Source organism: Gracilinanus agilis, chromosome 1, assembly GCF_016433145.1.
Source record: "Gracilinanus agilis isolate LMUSP501 chromosome 1, AgileGrace, whole genome shotgun sequence".
Classification (NCBI taxonomy): domain Eukaryota; kingdom Metazoa; phylum Chordata; class Mammalia; order Didelphimorphia; family Didelphidae; genus Gracilinanus; species Gracilinanus agilis.
Genome location: NC_058130.1, coordinates 191206593 through 191228422, shown reverse-complemented (window position 1 = coordinate 191228422; position 21830 = coordinate 191206593). Strand labels below are relative to the sequence as shown.

The 21830-nt window shown below is 34.9% G+C and overlaps 1 protein-coding gene across 5 annotated transcripts in view; it reads right to left on the bottom strand.

Moving 5' to 3' along the window:
• Positions 1-21830, bottom strand: part of TJP2 (tight junction protein 2) — a 55600-nt gene that overhangs the window by 15347 nt on the left and 18423 nt on the right. For 4 of the 5 annotated variants that reach the window (XM_044659376.1, XM_044659391.1, XM_044659399.1 and 1 more), the window contains exons 6-15: positions 20406-20559; positions 16563-16662; positions 16318-16451; positions 15369-15435; positions 11026-11176; positions 5595-5703; positions 4890-5100; positions 1462-1649; positions 231-326; positions 23-102 (exon numbers count right to left, since the gene is read on the bottom strand). In XM_044659376.1, the coding sequence (XP_044515311.1) occupies positions 23-102; positions 231-326; positions 1462-1649; positions 4890-5100; positions 5595-5703; positions 11026-11176; positions 15369-15435; positions 16318-16451; positions 16563-16662; positions 20406-20559 (1290 nt within the window). The remainder of the gene's footprint in view (positions 1-22; positions 103-230; positions 327-1461; positions 1650-4889; positions 5101-5594; positions 5704-11025; positions 11177-15368; positions 15436-16317; positions 16452-16562; positions 16663-20405; positions 20560-21830) is intronic. The other variant, XM_044659384.1, reaches the window with a different exon arrangement.

The window sequence follows — 21830 nt, the reverse complement described above, 5'->3', positions numbered from 1 at the left end:
CCACTCCCTTGAATTAGCTTACCTGTTCAATAATTTGCCTCACAGTATTTAGTCGCACAACTCCACTGGACTTCTCAGATCCTGCATCTTTTGGTTCTGTCTCTATGAAAATAGTATTTTTTTGGTTTTAGAGAGATACAGTCCAGAAAACATATTTTGTGCACACAGATAAAAATAACTAAATCATTTTAAAAACACAAATGTGAAAAAAATGTGGCAGTGAGACTTACTAGCAGTTTGAAATAGATCAGGCAATTCATTGGCCAACTTCTCCATGGCTATATCAGCTATTGGTCCAAACAAGACCACAGGCCTCTTAAAACCAGCTAAGGAGACAAGAAAAATCTTCAGGATACATATTTAATTGTATACTATTTGGGCACACCAAGTAGTTTTATATACTTAAAAAATAAAACAAAAAAACAAAACCACCCCCTTATTTTCTGCCTTTCTGTCCCTGTGACAGGGTTAAGTGACTTGTCCAGGGTCACATAGATAGAAAGTGTCTGAGGCCAGATTTGAACCAAAGTTCTCTCAGCTGCAGGCCTGGCACTCTATCTATTATACTATCAAGCTGCCCCACCTCATCCAACCACCCAGCCTCTTTAGGATAATAAAATTTTGTGAGAAGCTGTGTAGAACAGGCAATAACAAAAGGGCCCCTGAGTCAGGAAGACATAGGTTCAAATCCTGCCTCTGATATATGCTTGGCTATTTGACTTTGAACAAGTCACTTAACCACTTGATGCTCCATCTTTTAAGTTATGGAACAGGTACTAATCTGCATTGATAAAAGTTTGTTCACTGGGAGTTCTCTATGCCAATGAAATTACAGATCTAGTTTAAAAGTTGTTTTTTTTTTCCAAAGAAAAAAAGTTGTGTTCCCTCTTAAATTTAAAATTCAGATATCTGTACTGTCTCCAGTTGTTTCTCTGAGCATGCACACTATCCACTTGTTCAGCAATTAAAAAAGAACAAGAGTGAGAGAGCAAGAGAAACCAGGGTATTAAATTTCTGAAGCCAGAAAAGAATGGTCAGGTGCTTATTACATGAGAAACCAGGAATATAAAAACCAGAAAACATTGTTTCAAACTAAAAACAAAATCATTTTCCATTATGAAATTAAATACCAAAAAATCTTTTCCACATAAGCAGGCTACTTATAAAAAGGATATGAAACTGCAAAATAGTCTTTAATGCTTGCTCCCTTTTGTGATGATAAACTTAAAGTAGGGAGAATTAGGATACAAACTTCTGACTAGCCTTTTTAAAGGAAAAAAATTGAAATTCTAACAATATTCCCTCGTCAAAGAATTTCAAAAATATTTTTCTTAAGAAATTGGCATGGTTTAAGGTCTCAGTAATTATCAGTAATCTGATAAACTAGATCTTAACACAACTATATTCTGAAGGTAAACTGGCCTTCACAAAAGAAAAAAAAATCACTTCTCTGTTACTCACCCTCTCGAAGTAAAACCCTTTCATAAGCTGGGAATTTGGTGCTAACAGATACTATAGCAGTCAGATCCTCTCGACTCTTCCTCAGATTCTTTTTGACTCCAGATCTCTGACCACGCATTCTCCAGAAATCTGCCCTGTCTCCAGAGTTGTCTCTTTGAGCATTCTGTACACTGGCCATTTGTTCAGCTCTAAATAAATAAAAATAAACAGAAATTAAATTTTGGAACCTAAAAAAAAGGAGTATTAGATGCATATTATACTGAGAAATTGAATTTACGCCAAAAAGCATTGTTCTAAATTTAAAAAATAAATAAAAAGTTTGTTTATTACGTACTTAAATATTAAAAAAGGGTATCAGCACACAAGAGGATTGTTTTTGAAACTGTAAATCTCTATTTAGTTGTATAAGACTTGTTTTTTTTTTAAATATGTATTAAAAGTCACATGTTTCTTTGATGTCTATTTTCCTGGTCTCTATATCTTTCTGAACTTTTTTATTTCCTTCACTTTAAAAAAAAAAACATTTCCATTTTTTAAAAGATTGTCATTGCTATCTCCTTTTTCCTCCAAACCAACAAAGTAAAAAAAGAAAAAATTCTTGTTTCAAATATGCACAGTCAAACAAAATGAACCAACATGGTGTCCAACATTTATCAGTTGATGTTTTTGGAAACATGATTCGTCATCGTATTGGTCAGTTAAGTTGTTGAAAGTTGTTCGCTTTTTTTAAAAAACAGTGTTGTTGACCTAGTTTAAAAAAATAAACTGTTATCCTAGTTCTGGGTAACTTCACACAGAATGATTTATAACACCCAGGATTCTCTGAAATCACCTCTTTGGTAACTCTTTATGAAACAAGAACATTCCATTATATTCCTAAACCAAAATTTATTGACCCATTTCCCATTTGATGAACTCCTATTTAGATACTACTTCTTTTCTTTTCTTTTTCCCCCTCTTTTAATCTTTCTCCCCTTCAGATTCAGGAAGTTTGTTTTGCATGCAGCTATTCCCTCTCCATACAACAAGCTGCCTCTTGAATGATCTTACCTGTTCAATAATTTGCTTCACAGTATTTAGTCACACAACTCAACTGGACTTCTCAGACCCTGTATCTTTTGGTTCTGTCTCTATGAAAATAGTATTTTCTTGGTCTTAGCTGTGCACCCCCTCCCCAACATACAATGATCCAAGATTGCTGTCCTATGAAATTTATTTTACTTCCAAACCAAATTCTAAGTGGGTTCAACCCTGCTTTGCCAATTTCAGATAAGTGAGGTCTGTTGCTCACTCTCTTCCTATTCTGCATTTTTGTATAATCTTGAGTATTCCAATTATGAGAAATAGATTCCCCCTCCTTCCTTTCAACATTGTTGTAATTATTTCCTTTATAATTTCATTTCTTTTCCTTCACATTGTCAAAATACAACCATTCTTAATTCAGGACTTCTGATTTTCTCATTTAACTTTTTAAATACCCTTTGAGTAACAAGTTTTGAATGGACTCTTGTTATTTTCCCCTATTAAAATGGTAGTAGTACTACACCACCATAAAACTTCTAGTTGCTCAAAAAAAATTTATTTTCTGGATTTCTCTTGATTCTTCTATTTGTATTTCCTAATTAGCTCTGATCTTTTTTTTTTATCAGAAATGCTTAGAAACCCTCAAATCCATTAAAGAACCATTCCTTACCCCCACCCAAATAAGGTTTATGCTCAGTTTTGTATTGCAAATAATTCTAGAAATACACATATATCTTTTGCCTTTCAGAATATTGGATAGTAAAATAGCTTTTCTGTAATTTGTAGTATAAGTTGCCAGGTTTTGAGTCAATCTTTGTTTTCTTGGTAGTTAAACTGCTTCTTCCTAGATGCATGTAGTACATATTTCTTTGACTTTGGAGCCCCCTACGATTTCTTTTTTGGGGGATTTTTTTCAGATAACCAGTGGAATTTTTTACCTTTACTTTTCTTTTGGTTCTACTATATCTGAGCAATTTTTAGCTATGAATTTTTGACTCAATGTCTAAGCTTACATTATTTTAAAATCATGGTTTTCACGGAGTCAGATATTCTTACATTATTTACTTGATATGTTTACCAGGTCAGTCTTTTAGAGTTAGCCCTCCCTTGAATCTTTGAGGTTCAAAGTATTTGATCGTTAGGACCCTTGGAGCCCCTTTGCTATCTCTAACTGAATGCTCCTTTAACACACTGGTTAATGGTGCTCTAGGGTTTCCAAGGTCCTTTCTATAGATTTTTGACCCTGAACAACCCACCCTCTTCCACAAGATTTCTCTAATAGGGCTTCCCTTTTTTGCTACTAGGCAGAGAGATTATCAGACTAAATGTTTCTTTGTTCCATTTCTAGTGGTAGTAAGACTATTTTCTGACTGCTCCCTTCCTATAGATTTCTACCTGATTTTTGTGCAGTTGTGCAGTAGGATTAACTTTCTCATTAGATTTCTCTATTATTCAGTCTGGTACAAATTTTAGGCTTTTGCATGAGTAGTTATGTAGAAGCTGGAAGAACTGCCTTTTTTAAGGCAGCCCATCCTGGTCAACAGTAATTATAAACTAAAGCTGCTTAAGAGAATTAATAATTTGATAACTTTTATACCCAAAGAACAGAGACATAGGGAAGGAAGGATAAAAAGCCAAAAATAGTCCAGCTAAAAACAACTTGGTAGAATATATGTAAAAGAGATACAAACAACTTTTATTTTAGAGTAGGCAGACATTAGTCAAGGACTTTCAAGGAAGTACTTAAATCTGAGTCATTGTTATAGAAAGTACTTATCCTATTACCCACCCAAAGAAAGGTGAAGGATCAAGGTGCAAATTAAAACATACTTTTTGGACAAGGCCATTGTGAGAATTTGTTTTGTTTGACTGTATATTTGTTACAAAAGTTTTGTTTTGCTACCTTTTTTTTGTTAGAAAGGAAAAAAATTGTTAATTAAATTTAATTAAAAAAAAAAGAAAGAAAGAAAGTACTTGCCCACCATGCTCTACTTTTCTAGGTCAGTTCAAGGTCAATTATCAAATTTTTACTGAATGTATAAAAGGTTCTTTGCCTTATATTTTCCCCAGGAGTTTGGGTTGAATGACAACTCAAATTCCAGATGATTGTTCATTCTCAATATGTACATTATGTACTCTTGGTTTCAGCCACATATGGTAAGAGAACAGAAGTGAAGCTCCCTTGGAAATGATTCAAATGTCAACATGAGGTAGAACAGTTGTGTGCACGTCAAAAATACATAACAAGCGAGTTGATGGATTGATTGCAGTTCCCTTTCATCTCTAAGCCCAATTTGTAGGAAAGAGAGGAAGGCAAAGTACTTTATGATAAATTTGATAAGATGACCAACGTTTGGGGATTTTTGCTTTTCTGGAACATTTATGAATGTAGTATTTTCACATACCTGCTTTTATTTGGAATTAGGCCTTTTTCCAGTTCATTTCCGATTCTTACAGCTAGCCAATTACCCAGCTTGCCATCATAGAGTGTATCTACAACTCTGAATATCTCTCCTCTTGTGAATGCTAAGCTCTGAGGTGATTCTTTCTCACATTCAAAGTGGCTCCTGATGAAAAATGAGTCCCCTCTGCCACAGGCCAGAATGTCCCTATATACTGAAAAAGATAAGCACCCTTTAGATTGCTTGACCATGATAATCCCTCACTGTCTATTACTCCCCTTGTCCCTATGAAATAATTTTCTCCTGGGAGTTCAGCCCATTATTGCAGCACTTGATAAATGTCTTCCCTTTTCTCCATTACTCTGCCTTAATTCAAAGGCATTGAGACATGCCTCCTTTTTAAGACAAAAGGTAATAATGTATTTACAATGAAGAAATGGCATCCACTCTGCTCCTGGGGCTAAAAACTGGAGACCCAACCACCCTTTCAGGTACAGCTCCTCAAGGGAGCCTCTTTGTTTAGCAATGTACTAATTTTCAAGTCCACTCAGTTAATGAAATTATATTAGTTACATACATATATACAAAGCTCTCTTCTAGTACTTCCCCAGTCTTTTTTCCTTCCAAAGGTGCCTCTCAAGACTCATTAGTCAACATGCTCACAAATGACCAAATCAATTTTCTCAACATAAAGAAAAATGTCCTTACCATCTGCTCTGCTCTGAGCTAATATAGTCACCATTTCACCTTTGGGAATTTCTAAAAGGTAGAGAACAGCATCCTCTCGAACTAGGCCTCTGAAATCCTGAGAGTTCACCTGATGCAAAAAAGAAATAATTAACAGAGATAATATTTTTGGAAACAAATTATTCCTCAGTTTTTTTAAAAAAAGAAATATAAGAGGAGCATTAAGGCATCTCAGTGGATAAAGAGCCAAGCTTGGAGACTGGAGGTCCTGGGTTCAATTCTGGCCTCAGATACCCCCCCCCATAACTGTTTCACCCCGAGTTAAGTCACTTAACCCCAATTGCTTTGCCTAGCTCTTACCACTGCTCTGCCTTATAACCAATACTTGATATCAATTCTAGGACTGAAGGTAAGGGTTAAAAAAAAAGAAGAAAATAAGGCTCTTTTACTCAGATCTAACTGTAGGTCAGGGACTCTTAAGTTGGTTTTTTTTTGTTTGTTTGTTTGTTTGTTTTTTTTATGTCATGGACTTAATTTGAAGTCTTGTAAAACCTATGAACCCTTTTCTCAGAATAGGCTTGAAGGAAAGGCTAAAATTCAGCTTGAGGTAACAAAAAATAAAAATAGAATTCTTCCACCTCCACCCCAAACTCTCAACACCATGAAAATGATCCGTGGACCTCAGGTTAAATTCTGCATTTCTTTTTCATTATTTTCCTTTCTACTTTTGATATTTGTCCAAGTCTCTGTACTATAGTGCTCTATCCAGCTGTATTGATCCTCTCTCAATCCCTTCCCTAAATGTAAGCTTTATTAGACCTATAGAAGTCAGTCAATTAACACTTATTAAATATCTTTTATGTGTCAGGCACCATGTTAAGTGCTGGGGACACAAAGGAAGATAAGACAGTCCTTGCTCTCAAGGAGCTCTCAGTCTAATTGGGATAAGATATATGGAATAAATTGGAGGAAATAAACAGAAAGAAGACATTAGCATTAAAGAACATGGGGAAATATTTACAGAAGGCAGGATATTAGCTGGAATTTGAAGGAAACTAGGGAATACAGGAAGAAGAGAAATCCAGGCCTAAGGGACAGTCAGAAGAAATGTCTGGGTACCATTCCTACTATGGATTTGTTTTCTGTTTATGCTGTGCTACTTAATGTTAAATTCTTTTTTTAAAAAACTCAATCTTCTGTCATAGAATCCATACTAAGTATCAGTTCCAAGGCAGCAGATGGGTAAAGGCTGGGATTAAGTGACTTGCCCAAGGTCATGTGGCAAGAAAGTGTCTGAAGCCACATTTGAACCCAGGTCCTCCTGATTGCAGACCAGACTCTATCCACAGAGTCACCTAGTTGCTTCCACCCTCCCCCAAAGGATGGGTCCTTTCATATCTGCCTCTTTTATGGAAAAGAGCCAACTTTTTTGAAAGGAAGGAAGGACAGACGGAAGGAAGGAAGGGAGGGGGGAACTATGTATAATTCTGTAAAGGTAGAGGAAGTTGTGGCATAGTGGATAAAGAGCTGGCCTGGAACCCAGAAACAATTGGATTCAAGTTCTATATCCAACACACAGTGATTTTGTGATCCTGGCTACAGTATTCTAAGTCACTCTCTAAGCCTATAAGTACAGATGGCACTGACTTGCATTGATAGAAGATGTTTCCTGAACTTGGAGTACCTTCATAATAATAAAGTCACAGGTCTAAACTGTATTCCTATAATTTTAAATAAGACTACCATATTTTTTCACCTCAGATTAGGTGCAGAGTATTAGGAGCCAAGTCAAAGTTAAATGTAGGTCAAATAAATTAGACAATTTTTAATACTAGTTCTGGATTTTGAAAACTGGTGGGCATTGGTCACTGCAAATAAGAAAAACGTATATATTTTTTAAAGGTATGAGCTTACCATAAGAAAAAAAAGGCAAACTAAAAAACTTCAATTTCATGGAAATAAATAGAAAAATGATATTAAGTAAAACTTGGGGATAGTGAGGGTAATGACTAAAAGGAGCATGGAATGATGGATATCATAACCTCTCAATATCCTCTCTCTCTCTAACCAATGGATAAAGGAGTGACTGAGCAATCAAATGCAATGATTCTGAGTTTAAAAAAAAAAAGAAAGAAAAATTACTTGAAATTAATATAGTTATTAGCTAGTTTAAGCATATGCTTGCCACTTTTTATTTTCCCTCAACTGAAGATGATATCTATGTAAGAACTTCTAAGGAAGAGATATTTCCTTCATGCACATCAGCAATTATTCAGCAAGCTATAATATTAAAGAGTTACTTAGGACAAAAAGAGGTTAAGATGACTTGCTTAGAATGACACAGCTAGTATCTATCAGAGGCAGTGCCAAATTTAGTTCTTGTTTCTCTCATATTTCTCTTTATGGTAATTCTTGCCTTAAATGAAATTTCATTCTGTATCAAACACATAATCTCAGTGCTTAAAAACATTTTCTCCCTTTCACAAACAGGAATGTAAGAGAAAAGGTTTCCCTAGGTTATTTCTAAGTTGGTAACACAAGGAAAAACTTCAGTGTAGCCTCCATCTCATTTATCATTCAACAACATTGATCCAGAACCCAAATTATTTCAGTCCTAGCATATTTCTTTGTTATTATGAATACACACTTACCCCTTTTCATCATATTGTTTTATAAAATTAAAGGAGTAAGTTATAGAGAGGCACCACAAACTGAAGGCAGAAAAGATTAGTGTATGAAAATAATTCACTTCATACTTCAATTTGGACATTGGCAGAACAACTGAAACAAACTAAATTAAGAAAAGCAACTGTAGCATTTTTATATGTAAGGTTAGCTTGTATAATGTTCTCCAACAAAATATCTTCTTTCATTAGCTATTTATTAGTCAAAGGGGTATATCCATGTCTGTTTGGTGCCTGAAGAGGATTCTGTATCAGCTACAGATTACAATTCATTAATTCAATTTAGTTCCCACACACACACAAAAGGCAACACCATTACCCTCTGCTTTGCAAAATTGGGTAGGGGGTTGGGGGGGGTGTTAGGGGATAATTAATGTTAAATTTAATTGGGCATGTAATAAGGCCCACCTACTTCCTAATCTCAGGTTAAAATCACTTAGCTGGAAAAGTTAGATCCTACAGTTTCTCTCACATTGCCAGGCCAATAGCAGAAAACAAAACACTAAGTATAAATGTTGAATGCTATTACTTTCCACATATTGAAAAAACACTTGTCTTTAGCATCTAACTCAAAAAAGTGCAACTACTCCCTAGGTAATGCCACAGCTTTTCTTTTCTGGAATTTAGGCTTTGGGGAGCATAAATGTCTCTGAAGTCTCCCAAATTTCTAGTCATTGTATTCTTTAGGTCTTGCATCATTCTAGACACTCAACTTTTTTGTGTATAAACTTATTAAAAGAGTATTCAACAATTTTTTAGATATTCTGAATTCAACCTCAATCATGCCTAATACCTATACTATTTTGAACAATGCTTTTTAGTGCTATGTAGTATCTTTTCAACCTCACTTTGAGACATTGGTAAATTTACCCATCTGGAATCCTGATTGGTGCCAAAAGGGAGGTCTACTATTTCAGTGGAAAGCATTAGCAGAGCTCATGATCAAAGTTTGTCTTTCATTTGCTCCAGAAATGATATCCCTTTCTCCCACAATGGGGCCAGTAGCCAAGAAGAAAGAAGACGATACAGTTCACTCATTGTACTATGCTCTTCCTTGAGAGATGATTACTGGTTCTGATATCCCTGTCCAGCTTCCCTCCATCATCTCAATCCTTCTCCTTAACCTACAGACATGTTCCTAATACTTTTTCTTTATATTTATTCAGAGTAAAACTGAAGATTCACTGGCCTTATGCTAATAGTCTAACATAAGAAATTCAAATGACAAGGCTGGTTTAACCATGTTCTAAAAACCAAGACCCAATTTCCCTTAGAGCCTAAAACCTTTTTACCTTGGAATATCCATTTGTTCCTATGTCCTTTCTCCCATTGGTGAATTCCTCTTGGAACCTTCATTTTCAGCATGAATTCTCTCTATCCTAAGCAGACACTCCACTACTTTTTAATTCTTTTTCATTTACTGTCTTTCCTGATCAGAATACAAGTTCCTTGAGAGCTGTAACTTTATTTTTGCTTCTCTTTGTGTCCCCACTGCCTAACAATAAATGCTTGTTGAAAGATTAAGTAACCAGTACTTCTAAATATCTACAATGCAGTTGTAAGTTATTTTCATAATGATGAGGTACTGATAGATCCTGAATTATTACCTTTAGTATCATTAAAGAGTAAATTATAGCCATTGTAGTAGTTCTGTCTTAATATTTAAATTCTTTGAAAACTGATCATCAGGGGCAGCTGGATAGCTCAGTGGATTGAGAGTCAGGCCTAGAGACAGGAGGTCCTAGGTTCAAATCCAACCTCAGACACTTCCCAGCTGTGAGACCCTGGGCAAGTCACTTGACGCCTATTGCCCATCCTTACCACTCTTCCACCAAAGAGCCAATACACAAAAGTTAAGGGTTTAAAAAAAAACAACAAAAAACTGGTCATCACCTCTCACCAGACAGGTGGTGGATTATAGACAAAGAAGTCAATATACTGAATTATTTTGCTTAACTTTACCTCATTGATATATAGGAGGGTTTTTGGTGGAGGTGGGGGTCTGTGGGAATTGACAGCAATGTTTAAAAAGGGAGGAGAAGCTTTTGGGGGGGGGGGAATGAAAATAAGTCATACCTAGTAAATATGGCAACTTTTTAGCTAATTGTAAATTCTCATAGTGCCCAACTCTAGCAATCTTCCCTTCCCCCACTTCCTAATTTGTTGTTTTTCCTTCATATTTTATCTTCACTGGGCTAGAAAAAATGTACCATAAGAAATGGCTTGTGAAGCTACATGAAATTTGAATTTATAGCCTTTGTGCTATGAATATATCAGTACATAGCTGGTTAATCAGAAAACCACATTTTGAACCATTATTGTATGATAAGATATTTATTTAAGGCAGTGACTCTCTTCCTACAAAAATGAAAGCTCATTTGTTTTAAGAAAAGAAATTATTTTGCTCAAACTATTTTAAAACAAACTTTTTAAATAGTTATAGTTTACTATAAAAGTCATAGGATCAAAGGTTAAAACAAAAAGCTGTCCTTCTAAGTGTACAGAGTATTAAAGAAATTCTCAGATGACTAGCAACTCTCCTCTTTTCAAAATCTGACCCTAGTTATTACCAGCTCCATGGTTTCTAGAGATAGAGACCAAAGAAAGATTGGTAAGCAATGTTTATCATTAATGAAAATTTCTCACCTATTACACTTCTCTGAACTTATTTGTGCTATTCTCTGTCTTCTAAATCAATAATTTAAATTTTATTTTTTCTCAAATAATTCCAATAAACAGGACAACATTCTATCAATAACCCTGTTTACCTTTAAAATCTGGTCTCCTTCTTGTAGACCTTCTTGCTCTGCCGAGGTTCCTTCTTGAATGCCAGCAACGAATATCCCAACATCATTTCCACCAGCCAATCGGAGGCCTACACTATCTCCTTTCTTGAATTTCACCATTTTGGTATTTGGACTAGAAAAATATGCCCCAGCAGAGAAAAAAAAAAGTTACAACAGAGACAGTGTTGATAACGATAGATTTAAATAGTATCATTTCAAAGACTTGCTTCCTTATAGACTGCTAAAAGTACCATAATGCTTTGTAAGTATAGAGAGACAATGTGGTCTAGTAGACTCAATAAGTGGCTGGAAACCTAAGGAACATGAATTCTAATCTGCTTTACTGAATGAGGAAAATCATTTGACCATGATGAATTTAATTTCATCATCTCTAAAATATAATAGATATTGTCACTGTACCTCAAAAGCTACACTAGGGACCATCACAGAGAAGACTACTAAAATAGTTATGCCTTACCCAAAAGCCTTTTATCTAGTGACTTCAACTCTTTGGAACACAATTAAGAACCAGGTCTTTGGGCAGCTAAAATAGATGTCACAAAAGCTAAGAATTCAAAATTCATGTAGCTCCACAGGCCATGTCTTAGAGTACATATTTTCCCAGCCCAGTGAAGATATAAAACAGAGGGAAAACAATAGATTAGGAAGTGGGTGAAGGGAAGATTGCTGAAGTTTGGCACTATGACATATAGCCTATCAGTAAAGGAAGCTGAATGCAACAAATGATTTTTTAATGAAGTCCCTGAGTCATCCAAAAAAAGTCTCTATTCTACATTTTAGAGATGCTAATAAAATGGCTAATTTAAAATTTTTTTCCCTAAAGCTTTTATATTACTTCAGTTATTGGGGAAAAATGTAAAAATATGTATCACTTCTTTAAGCATGCCAAATTGATGGGAAAAGACAGATTTAAATAATATAGTCAGGGTTATTTTTTTCTTTTATATGGACAAGTCAATTGTATAGAATAAAAGTAACTCAATCAAAAAAATTATAAGAAAGTACTTGGAAAACATAAGATATGTGATGACGACTGAATTGAAAAGTAATATATACTCAGATCCTAAATCCTTGTCATACATGCCTCTGTATAATTATTTCCAAATTTCTCTTGTAATTAGCTTCTAGGTTCCTTTCTGGTAGCTCATCTAATTATTACATATTTTTAGTAACTTTGCACAATTATGTTAGCACTAACAACTTAGGATCATAGGTCTAAAGAAGGAAGGAACCTTAAAGGGTCATTTAATCCAGCTCTTCCATTTTACAGATGAGGAAAATGAAATCTCAAGAGGCTAAGTGACTTGACTAAAATCATGCAGGTAAATCCACATCCAGAGAAAGAACTGTGGGAGCAGAAACACAGAAGAAAAACAACTGCTTGATCACATGGGTCAATGGGGATATGAATGGAGATGTAGACTCTAAACCAGTGATTCCCAAAATGGGCGCTACTGCCTCCTGGTGAGTGCTGCAGTGATCCAGGGAAGTGGTGATGGCCACAGGTGCATTTATCTTTCCTATTAATTGCTATTAAAATTTTTAAAAAATTAATTTCCAGAGGGCTAAGTAATATTTTTTCTGGAAAGGGGCTGGTAGGCCAAAAAGTTTGGAACCACTGCTCTAAACGATCACCCTAGTGCAAATATCAATAATATGGAAATAGGTCTTTATCAATGACACACGTAAAACCCAGTGGAATTGCACATTGGCTATGGGAGGGAGTTGGGAGGAGGGAAGGGAAAGAACATGAATCATATAACCATGGAAAAATTTTCTTAATTAATCAATAAAATTAAATTAAAAAAAATCAAGTCATGCAGGTATAGTATGAATCAGAGGAAAAATTTGAACACAGATCTTTTCACTCTAGAATCTAGTATTTTTTCCTATGTATCACACTGCTTACCTACTCTCATGGTTCTGGCCTCCAATCATGTTGGAAGGAGATGCCATTTTGTTGGTGAGAAGCATTGATTATGCTACTTTTTACTGTATTACAAATAAGAGAAATGTATGGGGCAGCTAGGTAGCACAGTGGATAGACTGTCAATGGCTTGGAGTCAGGAGGACCTGTTTTCAAAGGTGGCTTTCAGGCACTTTCTAGCAGTATGATCCTAGGCAAGTCACTTAACTCCAGTTGCTTAGCCCTTGGTCATCTATCTTTCTGCTTAGAACCAATACTTAGTATCATTTCCAACTTAGAAGGTAAATAAAGGTTTTAAAAAACAAAAACAAAGGGCAACTAGGTAATTCAGTGTACAGAGAGCCAGGTCTACAGAAGGGAGGTCCTGGGTTCAAATCTGGCTTCAGAAACTTCCCAGTTGTATGACCATCGGCAAATTACTTAATCCCCATTGCCTACCCTTTACCACATTTCTGTCTGGGAACGAATATTTGTGTTGATTCTAAGACAAAAGGTAAAGGTTAAAAATATAAAAAGAAATGTGTAGTTTTAAATGTAAGGTCTTTTAGTGGAAATATTTTGAGGGCATGTGAAAAATAAATTAAAAATCTTAGAGGCAATTTCAGGTCATGAAGATAGAAGTAAAAGGTAAAAGACAGGAAAACTAAGATTAATTAGACTTCTGCCTCTGACTGATTCCAAGTGGTAAAGTGGATAAGGATGACCTGAATTTGAATCGGTTACTTTTTGGTATGATTGATGATGGGCAAGGCGCTTGACTTTTCTCAGCTATGAAATGAGTAGAATAATAGCACCATCACTCTAGAATAGTTGTGATGATCAAAAGCAATAATCTATATATAAAATGCTTTGCAAATATAAAAGCTTGATATAAATGCCATTGAAGATGTATTGTAGTCAGGTGCCAGTCACTTAACCCACACTCAGAATTGTAGACATCTACACTGGTAGAGAAAGTTTCTATAATCCAATGATGAAACCACAAATTGAGATAAAAATAAAATGCGAAACTTTGTATAAATAAAGGTTCATGGTACCTTTTTCTTCAGTTATCTGTCTTTATGTAAATACATTTTAAATTGGCTTTGCAAGAAATATAATCAAATATTAAAGTATTAACAGCCCTCTGCACTCTAGAGTAGAAAATGTAAGTCATACTTGTCTTAGACTAATAGAATTGAGCTATTCAAATTCCACAAGAATCATAGCCAACAACATTACAGTGAAGGGTCCTTGTATGAGAGTTGGGAATGGGGAAGGAGGTAACACTATAATGCAATGAACTAAATGTATGTATCACAAATAAAAATCAGCCTAACCACATTATAGTCATTCTTTTTCTTTCTCTTTCAAATATCTTTTCAGCAATATCCCTGTCCTACCTACAATAGGCAATGGAAAGAAAGAGAAAGAAAGCAACTAATCATTCCAAAGATAACTGACAACCTAAAATTTAAATGAAAAGCTGGCTTCTTTCATGTTTCTGAGCTATTTTTTAAAAAAGGAAAAAATAATGACTCTTATACTGACATGTTCTGCATAGCACTAATACAAGAAATTTTGTTTTGTAAAAATATGAATGAATAAATAAATCAGAACTGAGCCCTATCATAAGCTTCAGAGACATGGAGTTTTCCTATTTCCCCACCCAATAACTCCTTTTTGAAGTTTACAAAGTGTTTTCCTTAAAGCCACCCCGCTGAGGTCGGTAGTATATACATTAATATTTTCATTTAACAAGATGAGAAAATAAAGGTTGATAGGTTAAGTGAACTGCCTATGGTCACCTCACTAATAAATACCATGTTTAGGATGCCACTCAGATGGTCAATAACAATTTTAACTAATTGCCCTCTAATAATGATAAAGGCTGGTATAATAATATAAATTAGTATTTTAATTAAAGCCATGCTGATAGATAAAGTCATTAGACCACGCGCTTATAAGAATTCAAAACTGCGGCCCCAGCCATTATTGTTACCTCCCGTCTCTTCCTGAGTCTTCTGGCCAAAAAGGGCCACTCCCTCCTAACCCAGGAGATTTAAACTGTTCTCTGTGTGGAGACATAGGCGTCCCCACACCCAAAGAACCGGAACCAGAAACCCGTTGGACCACGGGAAATGTAGTTTGATAATTTCCACGTGTCCATAGAAAATACATATATATACTTAAAGATGGCATCTCCCAAATTTCATTCTTACATATCTCACTTAATGTTGTATTGAAGGTAATTAATTTCTGACTTTTTCACAAATCAGAATCATCAACTATCTAAATATATAGGTATACGCAAACACACATACACACAGTATTTTTTTTCTTTGCTACAAGATAATATAACAGAGCTACAAATTAGGAGGGAGGGGGAAGAACATACCCATATATTGCTTCATCTTCTGGACTTGGCCGAAGAAAAGTTCTTGGTGCTGCTTTAGGTTGAGAAACTGCATTTTTTAAAAAAGTGTCCATTATTAATAAATATATTATTTCAAATTCATGAAAATAGTAAATACTTAATATGGAAAAGTCAATGGGGAGAAGAACATCATTGTTTCTGCCCTAAAGAAGCTTACAGCTGGCTAAAATATGCAGTGATATAAATATAGTAAAATGTAATGTTTGATAATAAAACATCAGTGAAGTATTAAATAAGTTTGATAAGGGAAAAAATACAAAATATGAAAATCATTATCATGGTAGGCTTCCTTAAAGAAATGACAACTAAGTGCCTTGAAGAAGGCTTTAAGAAATGAAGATAATAAATAAGGGAGTGTTGCCTGGAGGGTTGCTGTTGCAAATACACAAAGGCTTAAAAATGCCTTTTTTCAAGAATTAAAATTCAAGAAATAAAATAAGTAATTCAGTCAAACTAAACTGGTATAAAATAAGAATTGAAAGGTAGCTTGGAGTTAGATTATAGAAAACCTTAAATACGAGGATAAAGAGGCTATGTTTTATTCTATAGGAAACTGGGAGCCAAAGAAAGTTCTGATCACAGAAGGAAAATGATCAGATCTTGGCAGCTGTATAAAAAATAGACTGGAGGAAGAGAGATTAAAGGCAGGAAGATCAGTTAGTTGGCTATTTTAATATTTAAGAAATTACTTGGTTTGGAACATGAAAGGGAAAGAGTCAAAGATGGGGCTTGGAGTCTGAGTAACTGGAAAAATTAGCATCATCAAGAAAAATGGAGAAAAGGAAGGGAAGATTTAAAAAGAGAAAACGGTATTTAGTTACTAGCTTAAATACAGAAAAGATTTTTTAAAATGTTTTTTTTAACCAATTATTTTTCATTTTTAAATTAAAAAAAAAAAGTAAATCCTCACCTGGGGGATCTTCTTGGTATTTAGGTTCCTTATTGTTCTCTTGGAAAACAGCAGTAACAATATCACCAGTGGATTTAAATGGTGTGGGTGTTGCCCCCATCTTGGACAATCTATTTGATGTATCCTCTCTTGAACTTTACCATAAGTCATATGAAAAAATACAGATATACTTTATAAATTATGCATGCTTCTAAAATGTGAGTGAAATATAGCCCATAGGCAATAAATAAAAGGCACCATCTTACTTTGTCCTCTCTTTCAGCTTTTCATTCGAGGAATGATAATCAAAATCAGCTCTTCTCTCATCTGGAGAAAATGATCGGTTTGATTCTATTTCTGAAATATCTAGTTTTGGGGGAAAAACATATTTATTAATATATTTAATTCTTTCTCTAGGCATAAAATAGAGAAAATGGAAGCAGGAAATGTACATTATCCTAGTATTCATCAAGAAATATAAGTGAGGGGGCAGCTGGGTGGCTCAGGGGAGAGTCAAACCCAGAGAAATGTGATAATGAGATTAAATCTACCTTGCCCATTCTCAAATCTAATCACCAAAAGTGTAAACAATTCCATTTAACTCACAAGTTGAGAGGAATCAGAACTGACTGCCTCCTGGACAGTCCTAAGAAAAGTGTCTGTTATGATTGGGCATATAAATTAAGAGGAAGGCACAGGAAGTGATGCAAAAGAAGTCCCCTTAAAATAGAGTTCAGTGAGTTCAGCAACTCTCTTCTTGTTCATGACTTAAACCTGGAGGAATGCTGGCTGAGACCTGAGGCCTTGGTGAGACTGTTCTTAAATCTGTCCCTTAGAACTACACGTGGAGTGAAGAAGGCTGACTACCTTAGCCTCTGGAGCGGCCCTTGATTGGGAGAAGCCCTCATGACTAAAACCCTAGTTAATTGACTTTTAGGATCTCCAGCTGGGCCCTGGAGCCCAGACAGACTAATGCCCAGACTTGAATACAAATCTAGTTCATTAAGTTAGATCTCTTACCCTACCCTTTTCTCATCTCTCTACTTCCACTCTCTCCTATATTTTGTAAATAAATTACTAAAATCATTTTAGGAATTGGTATTTATTCAGTTCCTTGGCAACCACACCTTTAAATATTAATATATCCAATTTAAAAAAAAACCTTTTACCTCTTAGAGATAAGAAGTCCTGGGTTCAAATCTAACCTCAGACACTTCCTAGCTGTGTGACCCTGGGCAAGTCACTTAACCCCTATGGCCTAGCCCTTACCACTCTTCTGCCTTAGAACCAATACATAGTATTGATTCTAAGAGGGAAGCTAAGGGTTTAAAAAAAAAAGATATATAAATGAGTTTTAAAGGATAACATTAATGTAATTAAGAGAATCAATTTTAGAATTTCAAATATCTTCTAAAATTACTATCCCAAACCACTTTCTGAAGAAGTTGCCCTATAGTGTTAGTCTCAGATATATATCTTCTCCCCCAAAATAATACTTTGAAATTGGGGATCTGGTCTAATTCTTCTATAATCTCACCCATAACCTTATTATATTAATTCATGACAGCAAGGATTCTTAAACTATTTTGTATAATGGAACCCTTTGGAAATCTGGTGAAACCTATGGGCCTCTTCTCATTATAACATTCTTAAATACATAAAATATGTAGGATTGACAAAGGAAATAAATTATATTAAAAACTTATCAAAATAGCTTTTAAAAAAATATCAAGTTCAGAGACCTCCAGGTTAAGAACCCTTGGATTAGTGAAAGTTACTGACTTTTCCCATTAACACTGCCCTAAACATGAAAACTTGAGTTTGAGTTGTATTATGTTGTGGCAATAGATTTCTGACTGTCATAAAGGCATCTGAAAAACAAGGCAACCTATTAAATTTAGAAATTAATATTTCCAATTAGTTTTTTATGTGAAAGAAAAGAGCTAGACAAGTAGGAAACACTGTACATGTTTAATTCAATATTATATCTAGATCCATAAGATCCTGACTTATATAGAAAATCTGACTTGAACAATGCCTAAAATTTTTTTGTTAGACTCCTACTTGTCTAGTGCTATAGTATGAGGCAATTCTGATTAGTTATTTCCAAATGATTAGATTCTGTCTAGTTATCCTTGAAACTACTCTTTAATTAAGATAAAAAGTTCTGCCCACACAAGTGGTAGGTAGCTAGCTTGGATTCTTTTTTCTTCCCTGCTTTTCCATTCTTCTGTCTTTTAGCTGTGAAGCAGGTGGCTAAGGGGGATAATAATTTGGAGTTTGAATACTGTTCTATGACACTGGGTTGTCACTTGATCTCTCTAAGCCTCAGTTTCCTCATCTGAAAAGTTGGGATAATAATAACACCTCACTGGGCTTCTATAAGAATTAAAGAGTTATCATATGTAAAGTGCTATATAAATACTTGCTACTATTTTATACTCTTTTCCAAGGGAATGGCCTTGACTATCACCTCTGTGCAAAAGAATCTAAAAAAATCTTCATTTCTAGCTTCGCCTTCTCCTCCAAGTTCCAGACTCAAGATTTGCAAATACATGACAAACTTCTCCACCTAGTTATAGTATTATACCAAAACTGTAATTCAATAACCCCCCCAAAATGAACTCGTTATCCTTGAAAAAAAAAGTTGGATAGAATTTCAGGGATCATTTAGCCCAGTAATTCCCAAAGTGGGCACTACCATGATCCGGGGGGGGGGGGAAGGGGGGAGCGGTGATGGCCACACTTTTTTTGTATTACATTCTATTCTGAGTTCAATAAATAGTTTCATAACTTCCAGGGGGTGCTAAGTAATATTTTTTCTGGAAAGGGGGCAGTAAGCCAAAAAAGTTTGGGAACCACTGATTTAGCCCAAAGCCCTCATTTCTTAGGGAGAAAATCATAACGTAGTAATTACAATGTCAGATAGGTAGCTGGTAGCTGATCCAAGACTGAACATAGGTCTCCTGAATCTCAGTATAATTCTTTCTACAGTATCACAACAATTAAAAAAAAATGATCTTTCATCTTCTGAGTTCATTGCTTTATGTTCACAGTACCACCATTCCAATCATCCAGGCTCAAAACCTTGAAGTTACCACTGGTTCTTAACCTGCCTCCTCTTCCATATCACCAAATTTTTATTAATTCTACCTTTATATTGTCTTTTTCATCAATTTTCCTAATTATACTGCTGCCACTCCCATTTGTTATCCTTAGTTCTTGCTTCGACTATCTTCCGAATTTATCTCCATTCCACTCATTTCTTTGGAAAATTAAAATATCCTAAAATACTACTCTGGACCTTCCATTCTACTGCTTATAGTCTTCAGTAGCTCTCTAGGAGGCACTAAGTAAAAATCAAAATTCTGGAATCCTATATGATCTTCCATTCTTTATGTTCCCCCTACCTCCCTGACTGCCTTTGCTTATGTAGTAGCCAAAACCTGGAATGACTTATTCCACATAGTTCAAAGACCAGCACAAATGCTAGAGTTGACATCTCTTTCCTTTGAACTAGGACTTTGCTCTTTTCACACTATAAATTTGCATAATTATACTTATTTCTGCAAAAGACATAATTCCATTAAATCTTAAGGTAGTTGAAAACAATGACAGAACTTTAAACTTTTATTTTGGGACTTTCAGTGTGGTTTCACACTTACTATATTTGCTGAATGCCACAAAACATAACAAGGAAGAACAATTAGAAAATTCTCAAGTTTTATTGCAATTAATTTAAAAGCTATAATCTTTTATTCAGGAACAATGCAGGTCTGATTATAAGCCATTAGTCTAAAATAACCTCCCCCACTTGGAATTTTAAAAGTATGCTTGACTTTCCTGAGACAGAGCCAGTTCAGAAACACTTTCATATGAAAGCATCTATGATCAAAAGATAAAGGATTAGTCAAACTAACCATAACTAACTTTTTGAAATTAAAGTACAAATATTCAAATGTGAAACTGAATTTCCTAATTATTCCATGAATTTATACAAACCTATATCCTACCTTTTCTGGATGGTTATAGGAATGTAAATAAAGACAAAGAAAATAGTATATTTTTTACTCTAAACTCACCTTTTATCCGCCTATATATTAGCTTACCTTCTATTTCTGAGTCACTGTCATGTAATGAAGGTATATTGATTAGAGTCTGTTTGCTGTCTCTCAAGACTACTAACTGGAGTTTTCCTCTTGATTTTTCTATCAGTTTTCGAGCATCAGCTAAAGACATATTTTCTGTTACAGTGCCATTGATCTGTGAATAAGAATAGTATCTATAGCATCACTATTTATCAGAAAAAAAGCTAATTTTTTATTTTGTCTTGCAAAAAAATTCAGAAAATTTGTCAAAATATTCAAAGAGAAATGTAAAATTCACTATACTTCGGCACAGCTTTAAAATTATTATCCTGAACCAGAAATGCATTAGAAAAAAATATGATCAATCATGTAGTTCAATGGGAATATGATCAGGGTTTTGATATTAAAAGGTCATTCTTCTGCAAATATGAATAACATGGACATCGGTTTTGAACAATGATACATGTATAACCCATGGGAATTGCTTGCTGGCTTCAGGAAGAGGGAGGAAAGAGTGGGGAGATCAATCATGTAACCATGGGAAAATATGCTAAATAAAAATAGGAAAAATAAAAGATAAGACTTATAGGATATAAACTAAAACAAATAAATAAATAAATGAATTTGTTGCTCTGGGGCAGCTAGGTAGCTCAGTGGATAGAGAGCCAGGCCTGGTGTAAGGAGGACCTGGGTTCAAATGCGGCTTCAGAGAAATTCTATTTAAAATCACCCTAGACAATATAAAACATTTTGGAATCTATCTGCCAAGACATACACTGGAATTATACGAAAACAACTACAAAACACTTTCCACACAATTAAAACTATATCTAAACAATTGGAAAAACATTAGTTGCTCATGGGTAGGATAAGCTAACATAATAAAAATGATAATCCTACGCAAATTAATTTACTTATTCAGTGCCATACCTATCAAACTATCAAGAAACTTTTTTATTGAGTTAGAAAAACTATAACACAGTTCATTTGGAAGAACAAAAGATCAAGACTATCAAGGGAAATAATAAAAAAAAAAACATGGAAGGAAGGTGGCTAGCAATACCAGATCTTAAACTGTACAAGAAAGCAATGGTCATCAAAACAATATGGTACTGACTAAGAGACAGAAGAGAGGATCAACGAAATAGATTTAGGGTAAATGTCCTCAGCAAGATAGTATACGATAAGCCCAAAGATCCCAGCTTTTGGAAAAAAGAACCCACTGTTTGACAAAAACTGCTGCAAAGGGGGCAGCTGGGTAGCTCAGTGGAGTGAGAGTCAGGCCTAGAGACAGGAGGTCCTAGGTTCAAACCCGGCCTCAGCCACTTCCCAGCTGTGTGACCCTGGGCAAGTCACTTGACCCCCATTGCCCATCCTTACCAATCTTCCACCTATGAGACAATACACCGAAGTACAAGGGTTTTAAAAACAACAACAACAACAACA